This window comes from Diachasma alloeum, unplaced genomic scaffold (assembly GCF_001412515.2).
Source record: "Diachasma alloeum isolate Michigan unplaced genomic scaffold, Dall2.0 Dall_scaffold_00774, whole genome shotgun sequence".
In the NCBI taxonomy this organism is placed as follows: Eukaryota; Metazoa; Arthropoda; class Insecta; order Hymenoptera; family Braconidae; genus Diachasma; species Diachasma alloeum.
Window position 1 is genome coordinate 164212 of NW_021680904.1, and position 24314 is coordinate 188525.

Consider the following 24314-nt stretch of genomic DNA (forward strand, 5'->3'; position numbering starts at 1 on the left):
AAATCACCCAAAACAAATTTCTCCGCGTTATCAATAATGCTTACTACAGAACCCCCATCTCCTCCCTTCACAATAGATCCAATACAGAAATGATCCATGATTTCATAGAGCGATTAACAAACAATTTTGAAATTAATCTCAAAACTCATCCCAACTCACTCATAAACAACATCAACCCACGCAAAATCTCAAGATGGTCTACCGGCCGCAACTAATCACACTGTAACATTCATGTTTTAGGGTTTTTCACTGCTCGCTTTTCCCTACTATCCATTTATATCCATTTATTTCCATTGTAAATAATCTCCCTGTCATTTGAATAAAATACAACCCCCAAGATATTTGTAAGTTAGAGCCCAAGGGCTGAGACTACGACTGAAACTTTCATAACTTGTATATAATTTGTATATATATATTGTTAAATTACCAATTTATGTTAAATAAATGCCTTTAATCGTTAACCCTTTTGGTTTTCCTTTCGGAACTTGTGATTCGATAGATGATATTAAATATCTGCTAAAATTCTCAATATAATCGTCGATTTCATGATTGGATAGATTTTTATCATCGGGTATTTTTAGATCATAGTGATCATGCAAATATTAAGTAAATAACTCCCAATTAGTATTTTTGTAATTATAATAATTATTCTGAGGACTGTCAGCAATGACTATACACATAGAATTATCTACTTGAAGATGAACAATTAGGGCTTTATGATCACTGCCATATATGTGGGTGGGTATTTTGTTATCGATTAAGTTGTCAATATTCAGTCTTGAATCAATGAGAGCTAGCTCTAAAAATGATTGTGATTACATGAATGTGTAATCAATTGGAGGAATTAGATTCAATTTGAATTTATGCTCATTAGTTCCCAGTGACGTGGGTGTCGGCCTCTGTCATTATTACAGGCATCACCGTAGGATTGGTGCCTGCCATTTAAATCTCCCGGAATGATGTAATAAATATTGTCATCGAATAATTATAATTCGTTAAATAAATAATCTAATTCATCGAGGAAGATTTTTTTGCGTTTATCAGCGTTAGTCGCATAGACGCTGTTGATAAAGAACATTTTGGAGTTTAATATTTTTATTTTTATAATAGTGTACTCTAATGCTGAATTATTGGCTGAACTCGGATAACTAATCATTGTATAAATTATATCGTTACGGATAATTATTGCAGTTCTTCCTGAGAATTTTGAATTTTTTCTATCGTTTCTTATAATATTGTAATTATCAAATTTTATTCGGTGATTTCTGGTTAGTTTGGTTTCAGTGACGAGTGCCACATCGATATTATTTTTGTCCAAGAATGTTTGCAAGTAGAATCTTCTTTGTTGTCTAACTAGTGAATTAACATTGATGGAAATTATGTTGAGTCCTCGCATTACTAATGAATTGTCTGTATTATCGTTATTTGGATTGATATTAGTTCTCGTCGTTACCATTGAGTTTAAGGTGATTTAAGATTAATGCGATATTTTTTTTATCGGAGTGACTAAATGCACCATACAGGGCTCACGGGAAGTCAATCCGTGATTGTATTGGAGTCATGGGTCTCGGGGGCAAGCTAACCGTGTCTGTATTAGAGTCACGGAAAGTCCCCAGCTTTACTTCCCGTCGCTCGAACAAGTTTCTAGACTATCCTTTGCCGATAATTCCTAAACTGTGATTGTTATTTTTATAACCTTTCCAACTTACATTAATCAAGCTACTCCTTCCAAATTTTTTATAAAACAATCTTTTTTTAGACTGTATCCTGAATATGACTATGAGACTAACTATGTTAATGAAGCATGTGGATAAAACTAAAGATTTTTCTCACAATTTAACTCACAATTCAGTAGTTTATCAATTTTATGTGAAATAGAAGAATAAAAATTGACGTTTTAAATAGTGTGTGATTAACAGGATTTCAAGATGACGAAAGACGCTAATGATTTTACGGTTGCGGAATTGAAGGAAATTTTGAGGAAGAAAGGCCTGTCGCTATCAGGGTCGAAGGCAGAACTGATCAGCAGGTTAAATGAAGATGATCCTGGAGGCAGTTGGATTGCAGAGGCAAATCGTGAAGAGGACAACGCAAAGAGGCAAACAGATAAGGAAAAGGAGTTACAAGAGGAACGAGATCGGGAAGCAGCCGCTGCAGCCAACAAAGATCGAATGATGCAACGAGAATTGGAGTTATTGAGAAGAGAGAAAGAGTTATTAGCTGAGAAAGTTGCATTGCTGGAACGAGAGAAAGAATTAATTCGAAGTGGAGGGAACTTAGGAGTTCCGCAACTGGCCCCCAATTCCCCCAATCAAGTACTGAAGGCTAGTCTCAAAACAATTGGAGAGTCATTGCCGGAATTTAGTGAAGGAACTGACTTTATTGAGTGGGAAAAGCAAGTGAAGTATTTAGTACGTGTGTTTAATCTTGACGAAAAGATGGGACAGTTGATGGTGACCACGAAGTTGAGAGGTAAAGCTGCGAAGTGGTTTCATTCTAAAGCTGAACACAGAGAATTGAGTTTGACGGAATTGTTGGGAGCAATAAAGGAATTTTTTGATCATCGCCCCACAAAATTAAATAGGAAGAAAGAATTCGAGAACAGGAAGTGGATGCCAAGTGAAAGTTTTGACAGCTATTTTTATGATAAAACTATTTTGGCGAATAAAGTGCCTATTGATGATGAGGAGGAAATAATCGAGAGTATAATTGATGGTATGTCAGAACGAGCACTGAGGAATCAAGCAAAATCATTACGTTTCAAAGCTAAGGCTGATTTATTGGCGGCAGTCAAAGAGATCACTCTCCAGTCTGACAGTAAAAATCAAAATCGAAAGGAGTCAGGTGGATCGAATGCAATCAGTGGTTCCAGTGTGAGTTTAAAACAAGACGGAAAAGGTCAAAAAACAGAAGTGAAAAATGAGAAGAATTNTTTATGATAAAACTATTTTGGCGAATAAAGTGCCTATTGATGATGAGGAGGAAATAATCGAGAGTATAATTGATGGTATGCCAGAACGAGCACTGAGGAATCAAGCAAAATCATTACGTTTCAAAGCTAAGGCTGATTTATTGGCGGCATTCAAAGAGATCACTCTCCAGTCTGACAGTAAAAATCAAAATCGAAAGGAGTCAGGTGGATCGAGTGCAATCAGTGGTTCCAGTGTGAGTTTAAAACAAGACGGAAAAGGTCAAAAACAGAAGTGAAAAATGAGAAGAATGAAGTGAAAGACAAAAATAAAATGTCGAAGTGTTTTAATTGTAACAGACATGGTCATATTGCAATCGAGTGTCCGAAGCCAGAACGAGAAAAAGGAGCGTGCTACATTTGTTTCAAGATGGGGCACAAAGCTGTCGAATGCCCTGACAACTGGAGGAATAAGAGTCCAAAGAAGGAGGATTCTAAAAAATCACCTGAGGTCACCAACATTTATGACGAGCCAGCACCAAAGGCGGATTGTCGTGAGATAGTTATATTTGAAATTAATAATTCAGAAACGCGGCGAGTTTTAAATCTTGATACACAGTTAGATACGGGAAGTCCGATCAGTTTAATTAAAGAAAGATTTGTAGACAGAGAGTCCATTCGTCCGGTTCAGTCAGGTACTTCGCGTTACACAGGGGTGAATAAGTCACCACTTGAAATATTAGGAGTCATTAACGCACGCGTTACGTTGTACAATAAAGTTGAAGAAGATGTTCCAGTTTTTGTAGTCAATGAGAATGCAATTAAAGTATCTGCGTTAATAGGAAGAGATATATTGATGAAAAGATTTAAATTATCGTTGAGACCGTCAGAAGAAAGCGAAGCAATTATGGAAATACTAAATATTCAGATTGATGACTCACATGATTTAGTTGATGAATTGAATGTAAACGAAAAAGTTGATGTTAAGACGAGGCTTGAATTTCAGAGATTGTTTATGAAAGAATATGTGACGCCAGAAAGACCAGACGAGCCAGTAATTAAACAAGAGTTGAAGCTTAGGCTGACAAAGAATGAACCGTTTCATTATTTGCCGAGAAAATTGTCGTATTCGGATAAAGAGAAATTAAGAGTAGTATTGGATCGTTTAATTGAGAAAGGATGTATTAGGAGAAGTCACTCGGAGTATGCTTCACCAATCGTGTTGTTGAAGAAAAAGAATGGAGAACCACGTATGTGCATCGATTTTAGAACGTTAAATGACTCGTTAGCTCGCGATAATTATCCTTTGCCCTTGATTGAAGACCAGCTTGATGCACTGGCAAACAAGAAATATTTTAGCTCATTGGATTTGAGGGATGGGTACTATCACGTGAAAGTCTCGGAGGAATCAGTTAAGTATACGTCATTCGTGACGCCGTTAGGACAATTCGAATGTTTAAAGATGCCTTTCGGGATAAAGACGGCGCCAGCCACTTTCCAACGATTTATAAACACCGTATTGGAAGAGGAAATTAGAGCCGGAAATGTCATTGTTTATATGGACGATATCTTGGTCATAACAGAAACGCTGGAAGAGCAATTTGAAGTATTAAAAAGAGTGTTTAGACTTTTGGTAGAAAATAAACTTACGTTGAGGTTGGATAAGTGCCATTTTCTACAAACAGAGATCGAGTATCTAGGGTATTATGTTACGGCGCAGGGAATCCAGCCAACAAAGAGCGGCATTGAGGCTGTCGAGAATTTCCCGGTACCCAGAACAGTGCGTGAGGTACAGAGTTTTTTGGGTCTCTGTTCATTTTTTAGGAAATTTATTGAGTCTTTTGCTACAATCGCTAAACCGCTGTATGAATTATTGAAGAAAAATGTTGAGTTTCAATTCGGAGAAGAACAATTGAAAGCATTTGAAATTTTGAAAGGAAAATTGACGAGTTCACCGGTTCTAGCCATTTACAGTCCGAAAGATGAAACTGAATTACATTGTGATGCAAGTTCGAAGGGATTCGGAGCGACCCTTATGCAAAAGAAGTCTGATGTTAAATTCCATCCTATCTTTTATTTCTCCAAATTAACGACAGAAACAGAAAGTAAATATCACTCATTTGAATTGGAAACGTTGGCAATTATTTACGCGTTGAAGAGGTTTCGGATTTATTTGCAGGGAATAAAGTTCAAAATTTTGACAGATTGTAATGCTTTAACTCAGACGTTGAAAAAGAAAGAATTGAATCCAAGAATCGCCAGATGGGCTTTAGAATTGATGAATTACGATTATTCAATTGAACACAGGTCAGGTATTCGAATGCGTCATGTGGATGCCTTAAGTAGGAAAAATTTAGTTATCATGGTCATTGAGGATAATCCTCTTGAATGGAATCTGCTAATTTGCCAGAGTCAAGATCCTGCTATTGTAGAAATTCGAGAAGCTTTGGAATGTTGTGAAGACAAAATGTATGAGTTACGGAATGGATTGGTGTATCGCAAGAAAGATGAAAAATTGTTGTTTTATGTGCCACGACAGATGGAAACAAACGTAATTTTCAAGTATCATGATGAAATGGGACATTTGGCGAAAGAGAAAACGTGTAGTGTAATTATGCAAAATTATTGGTTCCCAAAAATGAGTGAAAAAGTGGCAGAGCATATTAAAAATTGCTTGAAGTGTATTGCATTTTCCCCTGTGTCTGGGAAGTCTGAGGGATATTTGCATATTATTCCAAAGGGGAATGTACCTTTTGCAACAGTTCATGTGGACCACGTGGGCCCCATTGATAAGAATCGAGCGTGCAAACAGCATGTGTTAGTAGTAGTGGATGGGTTCACGAAATTTGTTAAGTTGTATGCAACAAAAACAACATCAAGTAAAGAGGCAATCGGTTGTCTAACGAGCTATTTTCAAAATTACAGTAGGCCGAATGTTTTGGTGAGTGATCGTGGGACGTGTTTCACGTCAAGTGAGTTTGAGGAATTTTTGGAAGAAAAGCATGTAAAGCACGTTAAAATCGCTACTGGTTCACCCCAGGCTAATGGTCAGGTTGAAAGAATTAACCGAGTGCTTGTACCGATGTTGGCGAAACTGAGCGACAACGAGATTGGAAAATATTGGTATAAAATTTTAGGAGATGTCGAATTTGCATTAAATAACACGGTTAATAAGTCTACTGGACAGACCCCGAGTGTTTTGTTATTTGGAGTGAGTCAGAAGGGAAATATTATCGACGATGTGAGAGAGTATGTTGAGAGTATGGTGTCAGACGATAAACCATGCGACTTAAAACAAACACGAGAACAAGCGAGTGAGAGAATTGTGAAGGCTCAAGAGTACAACAAAAGGTATGTTGATCAAAAGAGACGTAAACCGTATGAGTATGACGAAGGCGATTTAGTGGTTCTGAGAAATTTTGAAAGCACCCCTGGAGTTTCCAAGAAGTTGATTCCACAATTTAAAGGGCCTTATGCCATCCAGAAGAAGTTGAGAAATGACAGATATGTAGTTGCAGATCCGGAGGGACTTCAGAATTCCCAGAGACCCTACGAGGGTGTATGGGAAGCGAAGAATATGAGGCCATGGAAAAACATGAATCTTGAGGATGAAGTTGATGACGAAGATGTGGAGAATAGTGGATAATGTAATCTTTAGATTTAATTTTCATGTGTATGATTTTATAGAGTTAAGCTTTTATGATCACTTATTATTTCTATGTGCTCCGAGGACGGATCAGTGTCAGGATTGGTCGAGTTGTGAGAGTTCATTTTTAAATTTCATGTATTCGTATGAGTCTGTGTGAGATGTATGCACGGTGGGACTAATGAGTCATCAGTGTGACGTCGTAGAGCTACGCGCCTTACGCATAATGAGAGTGGGAGATATAGGGCAGTCGGTCGGAGTCGGTGTCAGAGGTCGGAAGTGACAGAGATGACGTTTTGAGAGTAAGAAACGCCTTAGAGCAAAGTCTTTTTCATATTATCAAACATGTTACCCAAGTATATTTTATTAAATATATTCTATTGTTTTATTTGAAGAAAAGAGTATGCCATCTTTTGACAAAAACCCTTACAGTATCCAATCAAAATCGAATGATTCTATTCTAAACTAATGATTCTAGGGGTTATGAAACGTCGACAAATCATGGAAATTCCAGTTTTGATTTTCGGGTCAATTACACTAACTTTCTCCCTTAAGGGGTAACAGAATGCCGTCAATTTTCCAATTTTTTGAACAAATTTCCTGCTGAAAGTTATCGATATTTATACATATCCAAGCACATAAATCTCCAGGAAGCGATAATGGAGATTAATGTGCTTTGGGTTCAAAAAATATTAATAACTTTCTGAAAATTTGTGTGAGAATTTTCTAGGACTGGCTTTTAGCCAATCATAGCCCAGTATTCGAGGTCACGATACTCTTTTGTTATCAAATTTTTTCGGAAATTACACACTACCTTCTGGAAATTGCATCTGATAATTGCATAGCAGCTTTTCATTTGTTTCTAACCAATTGGATGTTTTGCTGGAAGAAGCCCTCGAATACTGCGCTCCGCTTGGCCAAAATCCAGTCCCGGAAAATTTGCCGAATGCTTGACACTTTTGTTTGTTTGCAACGAAGCGATCAGGAAATATTCCGATAATTTTGAAGGCCTCGAGGTATTATAACTGAAAATTTTCGAGAAAACGGTCGCCTTCTGTTACCCTTTAAGGGGTCCGTCAAGTTAGCAGTGCTAGGTGCTCAAATCTGGTCCAAAATTTTTGCAAAATTAGGCGCTTTGTAGGCGCTTTTTTCGGGCCAATTTTTTTTGTGCTCTTATAGGTTTTCTCAAAATTGCGTTTTTTCAATTCGACCATCAAGTTAGCCCGAAAAGTGGGGAAGAAAGCGATAAAAAAAATCAAACCCAGGGGATAATTAGGCGCTTTTCAGGTGCTCCCGGATGCTGGAGAGAAAACTGCGGAAAATTGTTTTTTTTTTAACAAGAATGGAAGCGTTCCCAAGGAAACCACATGGATGGAAAGGGGGTAGGGGAGATAGGCAAACGGGTATGGCGGATCTCCCGAATTAGGTGCTATTCAATTAGGCAAAACAACATTTTGATATTCGACCTCCGGCCAACTTGTCCAGGGGATCAATCGAGTCAAGAGACAAAGTCATTGGGTAAGTCTCCAGTAGTCTCAGTTCAATTTGAGAGTGAAATTCGTAAGTGTCCTGGTAGCTCAGATGGTAAGAGCACCCGACATGGCCCGCCTTCAAAGTGATATTGTCTCTGCTATTACAAACAATTTTAGACATTTTACAGAACAAGTTGAGATGAATAAAAAACGGAGTGACTAAATGCACCATACACGGCTCACGGGAAATCAATCCGTGATTGTATTGGAGTCACGGGTCTCGAGGGCAAGCTAACCGTGTCTGTATTAGAATCACGGAAAGTCCCCAGCTTTACTTCCCGTCGCTCGAACAAGTTTCTAGATTATCCTTTGCCAATAACTCCTAAACCGTGACTGTTATTTTCATAACCTCCCCAAATTAAATTAATCAAGCCACCCATTCCAAATTTTTTATAAAAAAAACCTTTTTTTTAGACTGTATCCTCAATATGAATATGAGAATAACTATGTTAATGAAGCATGTGGGTAAAACTAAAGATTTTTCATTTATTTCTAACGATTCGTTACTTAATAAAAACGCGAAACTTGGAGAGAGGAAATATCATTTGACAGCTGATTTGCTCATTGTCAAATAGTTTATTATGTGACAGAACGAAGTTGAAAAAATCATTGATTACGATATCGAAAAGCGAAACAACAAAGTAGTAAACCGGATTTTCATTTTTTATGAATTGTTCAGTCTCTGGAATGAGTAATTGTAAGTCAAAATGTCAACAAATCGTGTTCGAAATTCAAAAATTTTAAAGTGATTTTTTTTTAATGTTGATTTTTTTTTTAACACGAGTGTTAACTAATGATTAATCCACTATTCTCTTTTTTCTCATTGGTGATGATTACTAAGAATTTAATTATTTAGTGAATCATGAAGTCTGTGAAAAAATGTTTGGAGACCTTGCTTTTTCACAAAATTTTGATCGATAAAAAAAGCCTCAACAGTTTTTCCTAGACTCAAAATTTATTGATTTTTTATTTTTCAATTAATTAATTAGTTATTACTGAACTACTTGAAGAAGTGACGATTGATGATTGTTTTTGAAATTCTACTGTCTTTCATTACTAATTTCTAGTGAATGAGTTTAATGCTATGAATAAAAAGACAAGAGGCTTTCATGAACTAAAAAAAAGATCACTATTTGATCTTAAAATTACTCATCTCTGAAATAATCAACGATTGACAAAATTATTTATGACTATCCAATGAATACCTGAAAAAAAAAGATTGCTATGAAATTATATTGCAAATGAGAAAAGATGGCGAAAAATGTTTAGATTGTATATTACCATTATCAAATAGTTTATCATGTCTTAGAATGAAATTTAAAAAATCATTAAATGGTTAATTCTAAGTATTAAAGTATCAATTGAATGAACATACATGCAGAAATATTATTTAACAAATAAAATGTCTCAAGTGTTCAATTTCAGTTCCACACTGCTTCCATTCAAATCATTTAATCAATTATCTAATTATCCCTTCAAAGACAACAAATTATTCTCAAAAATCTTTTTATCTAATCAATCTATAGATTGAGGAGAATATTCAAAATATTTTTCACGCTCAAAAAATCCTGTTTACTCAATTTTAATTGGATAATGCCTCCTTATTATGCACAAAAAATGGGAAAAAAATTAAAAAAAAAAACAAAATGCTAACATACAGAAAATTTTCCATTTAATGGACACATCAGAAAATTTATTTTTTCAATTAAATTTTCCTTAAAAATCCTGTTTACTCAATTTTAATTAGATAATGCCTCATTATTATGCACAAAAAATGGGAAAAAAAATTAAAAAAAAAAACAAAATGCTAACATACAGAAAATTTTCCATTTAATGAACACAGCAGAAAATTTATTTTTTCAATTAAATTTTCCTTAAAAATCCTGTTTACTCAATTTTAATTAGATAATGCCTCATTATTATGCACAAAAAATGGGAAAAAAAATTAAAAAAAAAAACAAAATGCTAACATACAGAAAATTTTCCATTTAATGAACACAGCAGAAAATTTATTTTTTCAATTAAATTTTCCTTAAAAATCCTGTTTACTCAATTTTAATTAGATAATGCCTCATTATTATGCACAAAAAATGGGAAAAAAAATTAAAAAAAAAAACAAAATGCTAACATACAGAAAATTTTCCATTTAATGAACACAGCAGAAAATTTATTTTTTCAATTAAATTTTCCTTAAAAATCCTGTTTACTCAATTTTAATTAGATAATGCCTCATTATTATGCACAAAAAATGGGAAAAAAAATTAAAAAAAAAAACAAAATGCTAACATACAGAAAATTTTCCATTTAATGAACACAGCAGAAAATTTATTTTTTCAATTAAATTTTCTGATGTGTTCATTACATTGAAAATTTTCTGTATGTTAGCATTTCGTTTTTTTTTTTTAAGTTTTTTCCCATTTTTTGTGCATAATAAGGAGGCATTATCCAATTGAAATTGAGTAAACAGGATTTTTTGTGCGTGAAAAATATTTTGAATATTCTCCTCAATCTATAGATTGATTAGATAAAAAGATTTTTGAGAATAATTTGTTGTCTTTGAAGGGATAATTAGATAATTGATTAAATGATTTGAATGGAAGCAGTGTGGAACTGAAATTGAACACTTGAGACATTTTATTTGTTAAATAATATTTCTGCATGTATGTTCATTCAATTGATACTTTAATACTTAGAATTAACCATTTAATGATTTTTTAAATTTCATTCTGAGACATGATAAACTATTTGATAATGGTAATATACAATCTAAACATTTTTCGCCATCTTCTCTCATTTGCAATATAATTTCATAGCAATCTTTTTTTTTCAGGTATTCATTGGATAGTCATAAATAATTTTGTCAATCGTTGATTATTTCAGAGATGAGTAATTTTAAGATCAAATAGTGATCTTTTTTTTAGTTCATGAAAGCCTCTTGTCTTTTTATTCATAGCATTAAACTCATTCACTAGAAATTAGTAATGAAAGACAGTAGAATTTCAAAAACAATCATCAATCGTCACTTCTTCAAGTAGTTCAGTAATAACTAATTAATTAATTGAAAAATAAAAAATCAATAAATTTTGAGTCTAGGAAAAACTGTTGAGGCTTTTTTTATCGATCAAAATTTTGTGAAAAAGCAAGGTCTCCAAACATTTTTTCACAGACTTCATGATTCACTAAATAATTAAATTCTTAGTAATCATCACCAATGAGAAAAAAGAGAATAGTGGATTAATCATTAGTTAACACTCGTGTTAAAAAAAAAATCAACATTAAAAAAAAATCACTTTAAAATTTTTGAATTTCGAACACGATTTGTTGACATTTTGTCTTACAATTACTCATTCCAGAGACTGAACAATTTATAAAGAATGAAAATCCGGTCTACTTGTTTGTTGTTTCGCTTTTCGATATCGTAATCAATGATTTTTTCAACTTCGTTCTGTCACATAATAAACTATTTGACAATGAGCAAATCAGCTGTCAAATGATATTTCCTCTCTCCAAGTTTCGCGTTTTTATTAAGTAACGAATCGTTAGAAATAAATGAAAAATCTTTAGTTTTACCCACATGCTTCATTAACATAGTTATTCTCATATTCATATTGAGGATACAGTCTAAAAAAAAGGTTTTTTTTATAAAAAATTTGGAATGGGTGGCTTGATTAATTTAATTTGGGGAGGTTATGAAAATAACAGTCACGGTTTAGGAGTTATTGGCAAAGGATAATCTAGAAACTTGTTCGAGCGACGGGAAGTAAAGCTGGGGACTTTCCGTGATTCTAATACAGACACGGTTAGCTTGCCCTCGAGACCCGTGACTCCAATACAATCACGGATTGATTTCCCGTGAGCCGTGTATGGTGCATTTAGTCACTCCGTTTTTTATTCATCTCAACTTGTTCTGTAAAATGTCTAAAATTGTTTGTAATAGCAGAGACAATATCACTTTGAAGGCGGGCCATGTCGGGTGCTCTTACCATCTGAGCTACCAGGACACTTACGAATTTCACTCTCAAATTGAACTGAGACTACTGGAGACTTACCCAATGACTTTGTCTCTTGACTCGATTGATCCCCTGGACAAGTTGGCCGGAGGTCGAATATCAAAATGTTGTTTTGCCTAATTGAATAGCACCTAATTCGGGAGATCCGCCATACCCGTTTGCCTATCTCCCCTACCCCCTTTCCATCCATGTGGTTTCCTTGGGAACGCTTCCATTCTTGTTAAAAAAAAAACAATTTTCCGCAGTTTTCTCTCCAGCATCCGGGAGCACCTGAAAAGCGCCTAATTATCCCCTGGGTTTGATTTTTTTTATCGCTTTCTTCCCCACTTTTCGGGCTAACTTGATGGTCGAATTGAAAAAACGCAATTTTGAGAAAACCTATAAGAGCACAAAAAAAATTGGCCCGAAAAAAGCGCCTACAAAGCGCCTAATTTTGCAAAAATTTTGGACCAGATTTGAGCACCTAGCACTGCTAACTTGACGGACCCCTTAAAGGGTAACAGAAGGCGACCGTTTTCTCGAAAATTTTCAGTTATAATACCTCGAGGCCTTCAAAATTATCGGAATATTTCCTGATCGCTTCGTTGCAAACAAACAAAAGTGTCAAGCATTCGGCAAATTTTCCGGGACTGGATTTTGGCCAAGCGGAGCGCAGTATTCGAGGGCTTCTTCCAGCAAAACATCCAATTGGTTAGAAACAAATGAAAAGCTGCTATGCAATTATCAGATGCAATTTCCAGAAGGTAGTGTGTAATTTCCGAAAAAATTTGATAACAAAAGAGTATCGTGACCTCGAATACTGGGCTATGATTGGCTAAAAGCCAGTCCTAGAAAATTCTCACACAAATTTTCAGAAAGTTATTAATATTTTTTGAACCCAAAGCACATTAATCTCCATTATCGCTTCCTGGAGATTTATGTGCTTGGATATGTATAAATATCGATAACTTTCAGCAGGAAATTTGTTCAAAAAATTGGAAAATTGACGGCATTCTGTTACCCCTTAAGGGAGAAAGTTAGTGTAATTGACCCGAAAATCAAAACTGGAATTTCCATGATTTGTCGACGTTTCATAACCCCTAGAATCATTAGTTTAGAATAGAATCATTCGATTTTGATTGGATACTGTAAGGGTTTTTGTCAAAAGATGGCATACTCTTTTCTTCAAATAAAACAATAGAATATATTTAATAAAATATACTTGGGTAACATGTTTGATAATATGAAAAAGACTTTGCTCTAAGGCGTTTCTTACTCTCAAAACGTCATCTCTGTCACTTCCGACCTCTGACACCGACTCCGACCGACTGCCCTATATCTCCCACTCTCATTATGCGTAAGGCGCGTAGCTCTACGACGTCACACTGATGACTCATTAGTCCCACCGTGCATACATCTCACACAGACTCATACGAATACATGAAATTTAAAAATGAACTCTCACAACTCGACCAATCCTGACACTGATCCGTCCTCGGAGCACATAGAAATAATAAGTGATCATAAAAGCTTAACTCTATAAAATCATACACATGAAAATTAAATCTAAAGATTACATTATCCACTATTCTCCACATCTTCGTCATCAACTTCATCCTCAAGATTCATGTTTTTCCATGGCCTCATATTCTTCGCTTCCCATACACCCTCGTAGGGTCTCTGGGAATTCTGAAGTCCCTCCGGATCTGCAACTACATATCTGTCATTTCTCAACTTCTTCTGGATGGCATAAGGCCCTTTAAATTGTGGAATCAACTTCTTGGAAACTCCAGGGGTGCTTTCAAAATTTCTCAGAACCACTAAATCGCCTTCGTCATACTCATACGGTTTACGTCTCTTTTGATCAACATACCTTTTGTTGTACTCTTGAGCCTTCACAATTCTCTCACTCGCTTGTTCTCGTGTTTGTTTTAAGTCGCATGGTTTATCGTCTGACACCATACTCTCAACATACTCTCTCACATCGTCGATAATATTTCCCTTCTGACTCACTCCAAATAACAAAACACTCGGGGTCTGTCCAGTAGACTTATTAACCGTGTTATTTAATGCAAATTCGACATCTCCTAAAATTTTATACCAATATTTTCCAATCTCGTTGTCGCTCAGTTTCGCCAACATCGGTACAAGCACTCGGTTAATTCTTTCAACCTGACCATTAGCCTGGGGTGAACCAGTAGCGATTTTAACGTGCTTTACATGCTTTTCTTCCAAAAATTCCTCAAACTCACTTGACGTGAAACACGTCCCACGATCACTCACCAAAACATTCGGCCTACTGTAATTTTGAAAATAGCTCGTTAGACAACCGATTGCCTCTTTACTTGATGTTGTTTTTGTTGCATACAACTTAACAAATTTCGTGAACCCATCCACTACTACTAACACATGCTGTTTGCACGCTCGATTCTTATCAATGGGGCCCACGTGGTCCACATGAACTGTTGCAAAAGGTACATTCCCCTTTGGAATAATATGCAAATATCCCTCAGACTTCCCAGACACAGGGGAAAATGCAATACACTTCAAGCAATTTTTAATATGCTCTGCCACTTTTTCACTCATTTTTGGGAACCAATAATTTTGCATAATTACACTACACGTTTTCTCTTTCGCCAAATGTCCCATTTCATCATGATACTTGAAAATTACGTTTGTTTCCATCTGTCGTGGCACATAAAACAACAATTTTTCATCTTTCTTGCGATACACCAATCCATTCCGTAACTCATACATTTTGTCTTCACAACATTCCAAAGCTTCTCGAATTTCTACAATAGCAGGATCTTGACTCTGGCAAATTAGCAGATTCCATTCAAGAGGATTATCCTCAATGACCATGATAACTAAATTTTTCCTACTTAAGGCATCCACATGACGCATTCGAATACCTGACCTGTGTTCAATTGAATAATCGTAATTCATCAATTCTAAAGCCCATCTGGCGATTCTTGGATTCAATTCTTTCTTTTTCAACGTCTGAGTTAAAGCATTACAATCTGTCAAAATTTTGAACTTTATTCCCTGCAAATAAATCCGAAACCTCTTCAACGCGTAAATAATTGCCAACGTTTCCAATTCAAATGAGTGATATTTACTTTCTGTTTCTGTCGTTAATTTGGAGAAATAAAAGATAGGATGGAATTTAACATCAGACTTCTTTTGCATAAGGGTCGCTCCGAATCCCTTCGAACTTGCATCACAATGTAATTCAGTTTCATCTTTCGGACTGTAAATGGCTAGAACCGGTGAACTCGTCAATTTTCCTTTCAAAATTTCAAATGCTTTCAATTGTTCTTCTCCGAATTGAAACTCAACATTTTTCTTCAATAATTCATACAGCGGTTTAGCGATTGTAGCAAAAGACTCAATAAATTTCCTAAAAAATGAACAGAGACCCAAAAAACTCTGTACCTCACGCACTGTTCTGGGTACCGGGAAATTCTCGACAGCCTCAATGCCGCTCTTTGTTGGCTGGATTCCCTGCGCCGTAACATAATACCCTAGATACTCGATCTCTGTTTGTAGAAAATGGCACTTATCCAACCTCAACGTAAGTTTATTTTCTACCAAAAGTCTAAACACTCTTTTTAATACTTCAAATTGCTCTTCCAGCGTTTCTGTTATGACCAAGATATCGTCCATATAAACAATGACATTTCCGGCTCTAATTTCCTCTTCCAATACGGTGTTTATAAATCGTTGGAAAGTGGCTGGCGCCGTCTTTATCCCGAAAGGCATCTTTAAACATTCGAATTGTCCTAACGGCGTCACGAATGACGTATACTTAACTGATTCCTCCGAGACTTTCACGTGATAGTACCCATCCCTCAAATCCAATGAGCTAAAATATTTCTTGTTTGCCAGTGCATCAAGCTGGTCTTCAATCAAGGGCAAAGGATAATTATCGCGAGCTAACGAGTCATTTAACGTTCTAAAATCGATGCACATACGTGGTTCTCCATTCTTTTTCTTCAACAACACGATTGGTGAAGCATACTCCGAGTGACTTCTCCTAATACATCCTTTCTCAATTAAACGATCCAATACTACTCTTAATTTCTCTTTATCCGAATACGACAATTTTCTCGGCAAATAATGAAACGGTTCATTCTTTGTCAGCCTAAGCTTCAACTCTTGTTTAATTACTGGCTCGTCTGGTCTTTCTGGCGTCACATATTCTTTCATAAACAATCTCTGAAATTCAAGCCTCGTCTTAACATCAACTTTTTCGTTTACATTCAATTCATCAACTAAATCATGTGAGTCATCAATCTGAATATTTAGTATTTCCATAATTGCTTCGCTTTCTTCTGACGGTCTCAACGATAATTTAAATCTTTTCATCAATATATCTCTTCCTATTAACGCAGATACTTTAATTGCATTCTCATTGACTACAAAAACTGGAACATCTTCTTCAACTTTATTGTACAACGTAACGCGTGCGTTAATGACTCCTAATATTTCAAGTGGTGACTTATTCACCCCTGTGTAACGCGAAGTACCTGACTGAACCGGACGAATGGACTCTCTGTCTACAAATCTTTCTTTAATTAAACTGATCGGACTTCCCGTATCTAACTGTGTATCAAGATTTAAAACTCGCCGCGTTTCTGAATTATTAATTTCAAATATAACTATCTCACGACAATCCGCCTTTGGTGCTGGCTCGTCATAAATGTTGGTGACCTCAGGTGATTTTTTAGAATCCTCCTTCTTTGGACTCTTATTCCTCCAGTTGTCAGGGCATTCGACAGCTTTGTGCCCCATCTTGAAACAAATGTAGCACGCTCCTTTTTCTCGTTCTGGCTTCGGACACTCGATTGCAATATGACCATGTCTGTTACAATTAAAACACTTCGACATTTTATTTTTGTCTTTCACTTCATTCTTCTCATTTTTCACTTCTGTTTTTTGACCTTTTCCGTCTTGTTTTAAACTCACACTGGAACCACTGATTGCATTCGATCCACCTGACTCCTTTCGATTTTGATTTTTACTGTCAGACTGGAGAGTGATCTCTTTGACTGCCGCCAATAAATCAGCCTTAGCTTTGAAACGTAATGATTTTGCTTGATTCCTCAGTGCTCGTTCTGACATACCATCAATTATACTCTCGATTATTTCCTCCTCATCATCAATAGGCACTTTATTCGCCAAAATAGTTTTATCATAAAAATAGCTGTCAAAACTTTCACTTGGCATCCACTACCTGTTCTCGAATTCTTTCTTCCTATTTAATTTTGTGGGGCGATGATCAAAAAATTCCTTTATTGCTCCCAACAATTCCGTCAAACTCAATTCTCTGTGTTCAGCTTTAGAATGAAACCACTTCGCAGCTTTACCTCTCAACTTCGTGGTCACCATCAACTGTCCCATCTTTTCGTCAAGATTAAACACACGTACTAAATACTTCACTTGCTTTTCCCACTCAATAAAGTCAGTTCCTTCACTAAATTCCGGCAATGACTCTCCAATTGTTTTGAGACTAGCCTTCAGTACTTGATTGGGGGAATTGGGGGCCAGTTGCGGAACTCCTAAGTTCCCTCCACTTCGAATTAATTCTTTCTCTCGTTCCAGCAATGCAACTTTCTCAGCTAATAACTCTTTCTCTCTTCTCAATAACTCCAATTCTCGTTGCATCATTCGATCTTTGTTGGCTGCAGCGGCTGCTTCCCGATCTCGTTCCTCTTGTAACTCCTTTTCCTTATCTGTTTGCCTCTTTGCGTTGTCCTCTTCACGATTTGCCTCTGCAATCCAACTGCCTCCAGGATCATCTTCATTTAACCTGCTGATCAGTTCTGCCTTCGACCCTGATAGCGACAGGCCTTTCTTCCTCAAAATTTCCTTCAATTCCGCAACCGTAAAATCATTAGCGTCTTTCGTCATCTTGAAATCCTGTTAATCACACACTATTTAAAACGTCAATTTTTATTCTTCTATTTCACATAAAATTGATAAACTACTGAATTGGGCACTGTTGAACATATTCCTCAGCTCCGCATCAATAGAAAACCGTTCATACTATTTTTCATACTATTTCACTTAATATCCGATTAACCACTAAATTAAGCACTGTTGGACATATCCTCAGCTTCTCATCAATGGAAAATCGTTCATACTATTGTTCCTCCTATTTCATAAAATTTCACACTGCACTTCATTTCTTTTGGATCATAATCCCACTTCTGAATTTGTAAGGGTTTTTGTCAAAAGATGGCATACTCTTTTCTTCAAATAAAACAATAGAATATATTTAATAAAATATACTTGGGTAACATGTTTGATAATATGAAAAAGACTTTGCTCTAAGGCGTTTCTTACTCTCAAAACGTCATCTCTGTCACTTCCGACCTCTGACACCGACTCCGACCGACTGCCCTATATCTCCCACTCTCATTATGCGTAAGGCGCGTAGCTCTACGACGTCACACCGATGACTCATTAGTCCCACCGTGCATACATCTCACACAGACTCATACGAATACATGAAATTAAAAAATGAACTCTCACAATACTGAGCAAAATCATCTCAACCCTTTTCACGTTATCCGTATGAAAATTTCTAAATTTGATTTTTTTTTCTAACTCGGCGAGACGCGCGCTAGCCCGGTTGCATGAGGTCTATGTGTCATTTTTATAATTCTCATTCCCATGAAGTTTCTATTCGATAACATCAAGTACCCTGTGAACTGGTATATGAATAGTTTCATTCACTTGACCGATAGTTATAGAAAAATTCAAACCAAGCTGAATTTACCATAAACATTATGGAATTCAATTTTTGAATTAAAAACTCACATATGTTAATGAAAATTAGCCTTAATCTAATAATTCAGGAGTAACTTCATAAAGGTAATTTAGTATATTTTCACCTGAACATAAAATATCGCTACAGATTTGAACAGAAACCAAGCAATCTTGTCATTAAGAAGAAAACCATGAAAATTTACAAAACATGACATTCTGAAATCACTACATTATGGCGTGGAACAATTGATCTGGTGAATGGAATAGATGATTTGGGGTATCAATTTGAAAATCTCGACGGGAACTTCAAGTTGGTTTACGATTTATCCTCACAGGTCATATCTACAGCCTCTAAAAATGGCAAAAACTGTAATCTGTGGTGCGTGACATCGTAAAAAGTAGAAACTATTTGCTATAACTCGATGAAAATTTCATTGAATCAGGATTACCGTGCACAATTTCGAAGAAAAGTAAATGCTCTTCAAAATAATATATAGATATCCCCGCCTAGTCCACTTAGGTGCATCAAAAATCCAACCAATATTAATTTTTCAAGTGAAACATGAAAATTCAATTTTCGTCTAAAACTCTCACAAGTTGATGAAAAATTGGCAAAAAATTGGATAAATCAGATGTAATTTTAAAGCTTATTCAATAAGCTTTCTAATGAGTACACATTGCTTTCTAATGAGAAATTGAGTATAGAAACAAAAGAATGAAGCCTGGTAACGCTCACACGGACATTTCTATATGGAATATTGAATGAACAGAAAAATAGGAATTGGTCGGTAAGTTATTGGTTCACCACTTAATGAGTCACACCCGCTCCAGCCCACATACAATGGGAGCGAGCAAGGCGACATTCAAGTAGAGAAAGTGACATTCAGATAAATAAAGACTAAAAATAATAGACAAGTAGTAAAACTATGTTTTCGAAACGAGTTCCCTCGGGGTTAACCTGTCAAGTACGGGGTCTTCGGCACCCAAATTGTCTCTCACGCTAAGCGGTAGATGGTAAACACGTGTATAAGTTCTCTATAGTATAGAGACCCTGGCCCACAGACCAAGCTGGTGAGTCCATGTACGTATATGGACCCCGTCCTTGAGGGGTTAATGGAGGTGCACCTAAACGCGAGCCCTTATTTTTTATGTACCTGACGGGGTTGGAAAGTCTCCTGGCCAACGAAATGTCATGGTACAGTAATTATATGTAAGATTCCTAACTGCCAAAGATGTTATTCTCGATCGGTATATTTACATTCTGTATTATCCACGAGCTATCTACTCGGTCAAATCTTAGATGTTTTTAAGGTATAATTTGAAAGATAGCATATAGCATCCCACTTTCGGTGTAATTTATACCTTAAAAACATCTAAGGTTTGACCGAGTAGATAACTCGGGGATAATACAGATTCTTAACTAATTTTGTAAAGATAAATTTTCCATGAGTTTTTATGGGATGAATGGGGATCCAAGTAGGTGCAAACTTTGGCCGACCCCATTGTTTTCGAAGAATGTTCCTGAAGGGTTGAGGAAGTTTCTTGAACAAGAAATTTCGTGCTGCACGAATTAGAAGATTTTTAATTAATGTTTGAACATGAATCAACTATGTTCCAATGAGTACACCACCAAATTTTTTGATCAGGGAACTTGCCCAACCCCCAGGAACATTTTTCAAAAACAATGATGTCGATAACTGCATCTCCAGTTATCCCCTGAAAACTTGTGGAAAATTAATTTTTAAACATTAATTATAAATCTGCGAATTAGTGCATCGCCAAATGTCTTATCCCGGAAACTTCCGCAACCTCTCAGGAACATTTTCCAAAAGCAATGGCATCGATAAGTGGTGCCTTCAGTTGCACCCCCGTGAGTTTTTATGTCATTCAAGCCTTTAACATGAGTTTCAATATTCCTACTCTATGGCCATCAAAGCAGAATCCCTCAAAAGCACAAAGAATGTCGACGTCCCTCTATAGAGACGTCGGGGCAGTCAAAGTTAAGAATGTTTCCGAGTCGATACGCTACCATGTATTTCCATGATCAATTTACCTTTATCAGCAAGTAGTGTACGCTGAGCAGGATCGAAAACAAGACAATAGAAGAACGAATCGTCTTTGTTCAAATAACTGAGGAGTGACTCCGTCTCATTGAGTAGAGTAACACAGCATTTGCCCCTAATGTGAGTGGCAGGCATAGTTTCAACTTGACGAGACAGGAAAAGCTCTCTATGTTTCATCTGATGTCGTTGTTTTGTGCTTAGTTCGGATACTCCACCAGCACCCACGACACTTTCCTCCATCCCTATTGAAAAGAATTATAAGAAGCATTAACAATTGTTTTCTCAAAATGTCAAATTTCATGCACCATCCCATGCTTAAAAAATAACTAAATTCAAATAATGAATACATAATTTTAAATAATTACAAATATCTTCTACATGAAAAGAGGAAGACAACTTTTATTGCAAAATTATGAAATTATTCTTTCAAGTACTCAATGATGATCTAAATTTCTAATCATCGTTAATCATGCTGTCCTAATGCATGAATGCAATACGTAATGGACTAAATGTAATTACAAAATAAGCAGACCGCAGTACTAAACGAAAGTCAACTAGATAGAATTGGTAACGTAAAATAAATAGAATGAGAATTTTTTCGGGTTTTAATTGAAGAGATTACAGTCATATAGTCCTGGTAATGAAATGTGTGCTGTTACTAATCTAATTGTCTCAAAAGCAAATAATCTCGAAGAAAAACGTTTTTTTGAATGAGAAAATTCACAACAAGAAAAGGTCTTCAACATTTTTTGTATCGCAATCAATCATTTCAAAATAATTTCATAAATAGCAGAATAAGATAAGTATAACCGGCTTATGACTTTATTCCATTTTAAAACAAAAATTGATTGCAGTTGGAAATATATTAGGTCGACAATCGTGGAAATCGCTTATAAGTAGAATAAGATTAATTGCATATATTAATCACAAACGATTATACTGAAAATATACTCTACAAAAGATGTTATCCGCTCAAATTTCCTCAATCACCAGATTACGTTTGAGTAGAAGAGAATGAATCATTTAACGACGGAATGCCTCAGCTTACTAAAGAATCTTCAATGAATGCAGTTGAATGGTACTAAAAACTCCAATAAAAAATATATATCATTTTAATTTATTCAAAAACTTCACGATTTTCCTATAATATGTTGCAGCGTAAAGGATTGATTCTAGCTTGGATCGCTCTATTTAATTCCAACTTGAGCCAAACATTCACTCCTTATCATGTATTTTTGATTTAGAAAAAATGTACAGCCATTCATTGAACACCTGAAACAAAACTGGAAGTTTCAAGAATTCAACAGCAGCGGAGTTTATATCTCTTTGGCCTTACAATGAAGTCAACCTAAACTATCGGCATTCATCAAGATTACAAAGAATTTTTCAATTCAACTGCAGATTCAGAAGCCTTGTATCATCATTGGCATCTCAGTATCGATATAGGTATTAGAAGTTCGAAAAGTTTTTATCGCTTTCTATTGATTGCGGTGTGCACCCGGAAAGTAAACATTTTTTTGTTCGATTTTTTACCTACTATCCTTTTCAAAATTGTCATCCGCAAACTTTGGAAGCTTGTATTTTCGCGAAAAAAATCGCACGACTGGAGTGAATTTCATTCGTTACATTGAATATTACTCTACGATAACTTCTTCGCTATTATGATAAGAAGATGAAAAACCCATTTTTTTCATGTGCCGTGGAAATCAATGAAACTTTTAAAGAGTCCCAGGGACCTCAATTTTTTTTTAAATTACCCCAGTTTTTGCCATAATAGCCTACTTGTTCAAGAATGGAATGGTTAAACAAAAATTTTATTTTTTAAACAATTATTGGTTTTCTAAATAAAAATATCTCATGTGACTATTTCCAATGAAGAATAACCAATTGGAATGAGAAAAATTTCTTTGAATAGACAATTGAAAACTGAATACATTTCGGTTATGATTTGCCGCGAGAAATATGTCAAATATTTTATAAAAATTCTTGAAATTTCCATTTTTTTACTGACCACACGTCATTATAATTTTAGTAGAGGGTTACCTTTCGGACCCTCAGAATTGCTGCAACATGTGCACTCTTCTACTCTTTCCACTCTTTCTACTGCAAATTGCAATATTTCCCAAACCAATTCGTTATCTCATATTGGAGATGGCTGTATATTTTTATTTTAAAAATCAATAATTGTTTTAAACAAATGAAACTTATTTAACCATTCCATTTTTGAAAAAGTAGGCTGTCCTGTAAAAAATTCGAATTAAAAAAACATTGAGGTCCTGGGATTTGGTCAAAGTTCATTAACTTTCATGGCACATGAAAAACATGGATTTTTTCATCTTATCATAATCATAGCGCAGAAACTACACTTTTGAAAAGGACAGCAGGTAAAGTGTCAATATCGATTTGTAACAGCTGTATTGAGAGTCACATTCATTATCAACATTGTTTGCTCAATGTGACTAGAAATAATATGGCTAATTTTGGTCACTTGTTGTCGGCTTGTCAACATCAATTCTTTGATATGAAGAGACAAAGCGTTACATGAACATTTATTTTTGAGAGTGTCGAGCATATGGTTGAGAATACTTTTGCATCAGGGCCAGAAAAAACACTAAGGACTGTCATATCACGATGTCTTCTTTAACTTACAAAGTTTCCCAGATTTGGGAATAATCATGTAAAAATTGAGTATATTAATGAATCGATGGTTTGGAAAAAGAGGATCGGTGAATATTTAAAAAAAATAAGTTTTCGATGCATAACAAACAAAAATATAATTTTTTTTTTTGATAATACAGGTACAACACTACGAATATTTAATGATGTACAACATGTGTATGAATATTTGGTTGGCACTACCGTCACCTTAAAGGAAGCGTCACTCGCGCATTCATTGACAACAGACTGGACCTTTTTTAATCGCTTTTGGTCACTCACCATGGGGCTCGTGGGCCTCCGATAGTGGGGCTTTGAGCCATCCACCTTTCCCAGCCCCTTTGCTCATCACTTTCGGACCAATCCCATCTTTACTAGTCATTTCCTTAGTCGAATCTTGATTCTCGATTTTCTGACTCTGCGTGCTTGCAGGAGATTCTGACCTCTGCTGCTCCACGCTTGCCACTGCAAATTTTTTTGAAAAAAAAAAAAACCGGGGCTGCTTATTTGTTTGTTTTATGATTTTTATTGCTTCCGCATGGAAACTTTGTAATCGATGGATTTAGTGATTCTCTAATTTCACTTGGAAACATGTTAGAATGTGATGAAATGGCAAGATATGATAAAAAAAACTCTAACTTCCTCAGCCATTAACGGTCATAACGGCAATTTAAATCAAAATCACACGAAGAGAAATGTTCAGTAAAAATTACGGAACTCATAGTTCGCTCACCGATTACGGAATCG

The 24314-nt window shown here is 35.6% G+C and overlaps 1 protein-coding gene across 1 annotated transcript in view; it reads right to left on the reverse strand.

Moving 5' to 3' along the window:
• Positions 1–24029, reverse strand: part of LOC107044641 (metastasis-associated protein MTA3) — a 154837-nt gene extending 130808 nt beyond the window's left edge. The window contains exons 1-2 of the mRNA XM_015266589.1: positions 23850–24029; positions 20903–21154 (exon numbers count right to left, since the gene is read on the reverse strand). Coding sequence (XP_015122075.1) covers positions 20903–21154; positions 23850–23949 — 352 coding nt within the window. The 5' untranslated portion in view covers positions 23950–24029. The remainder of the gene's footprint in view (positions 1–20902; positions 21155–23849) is intronic.
• Positions 24030–24314: the final 285 nt, after the last annotated feature.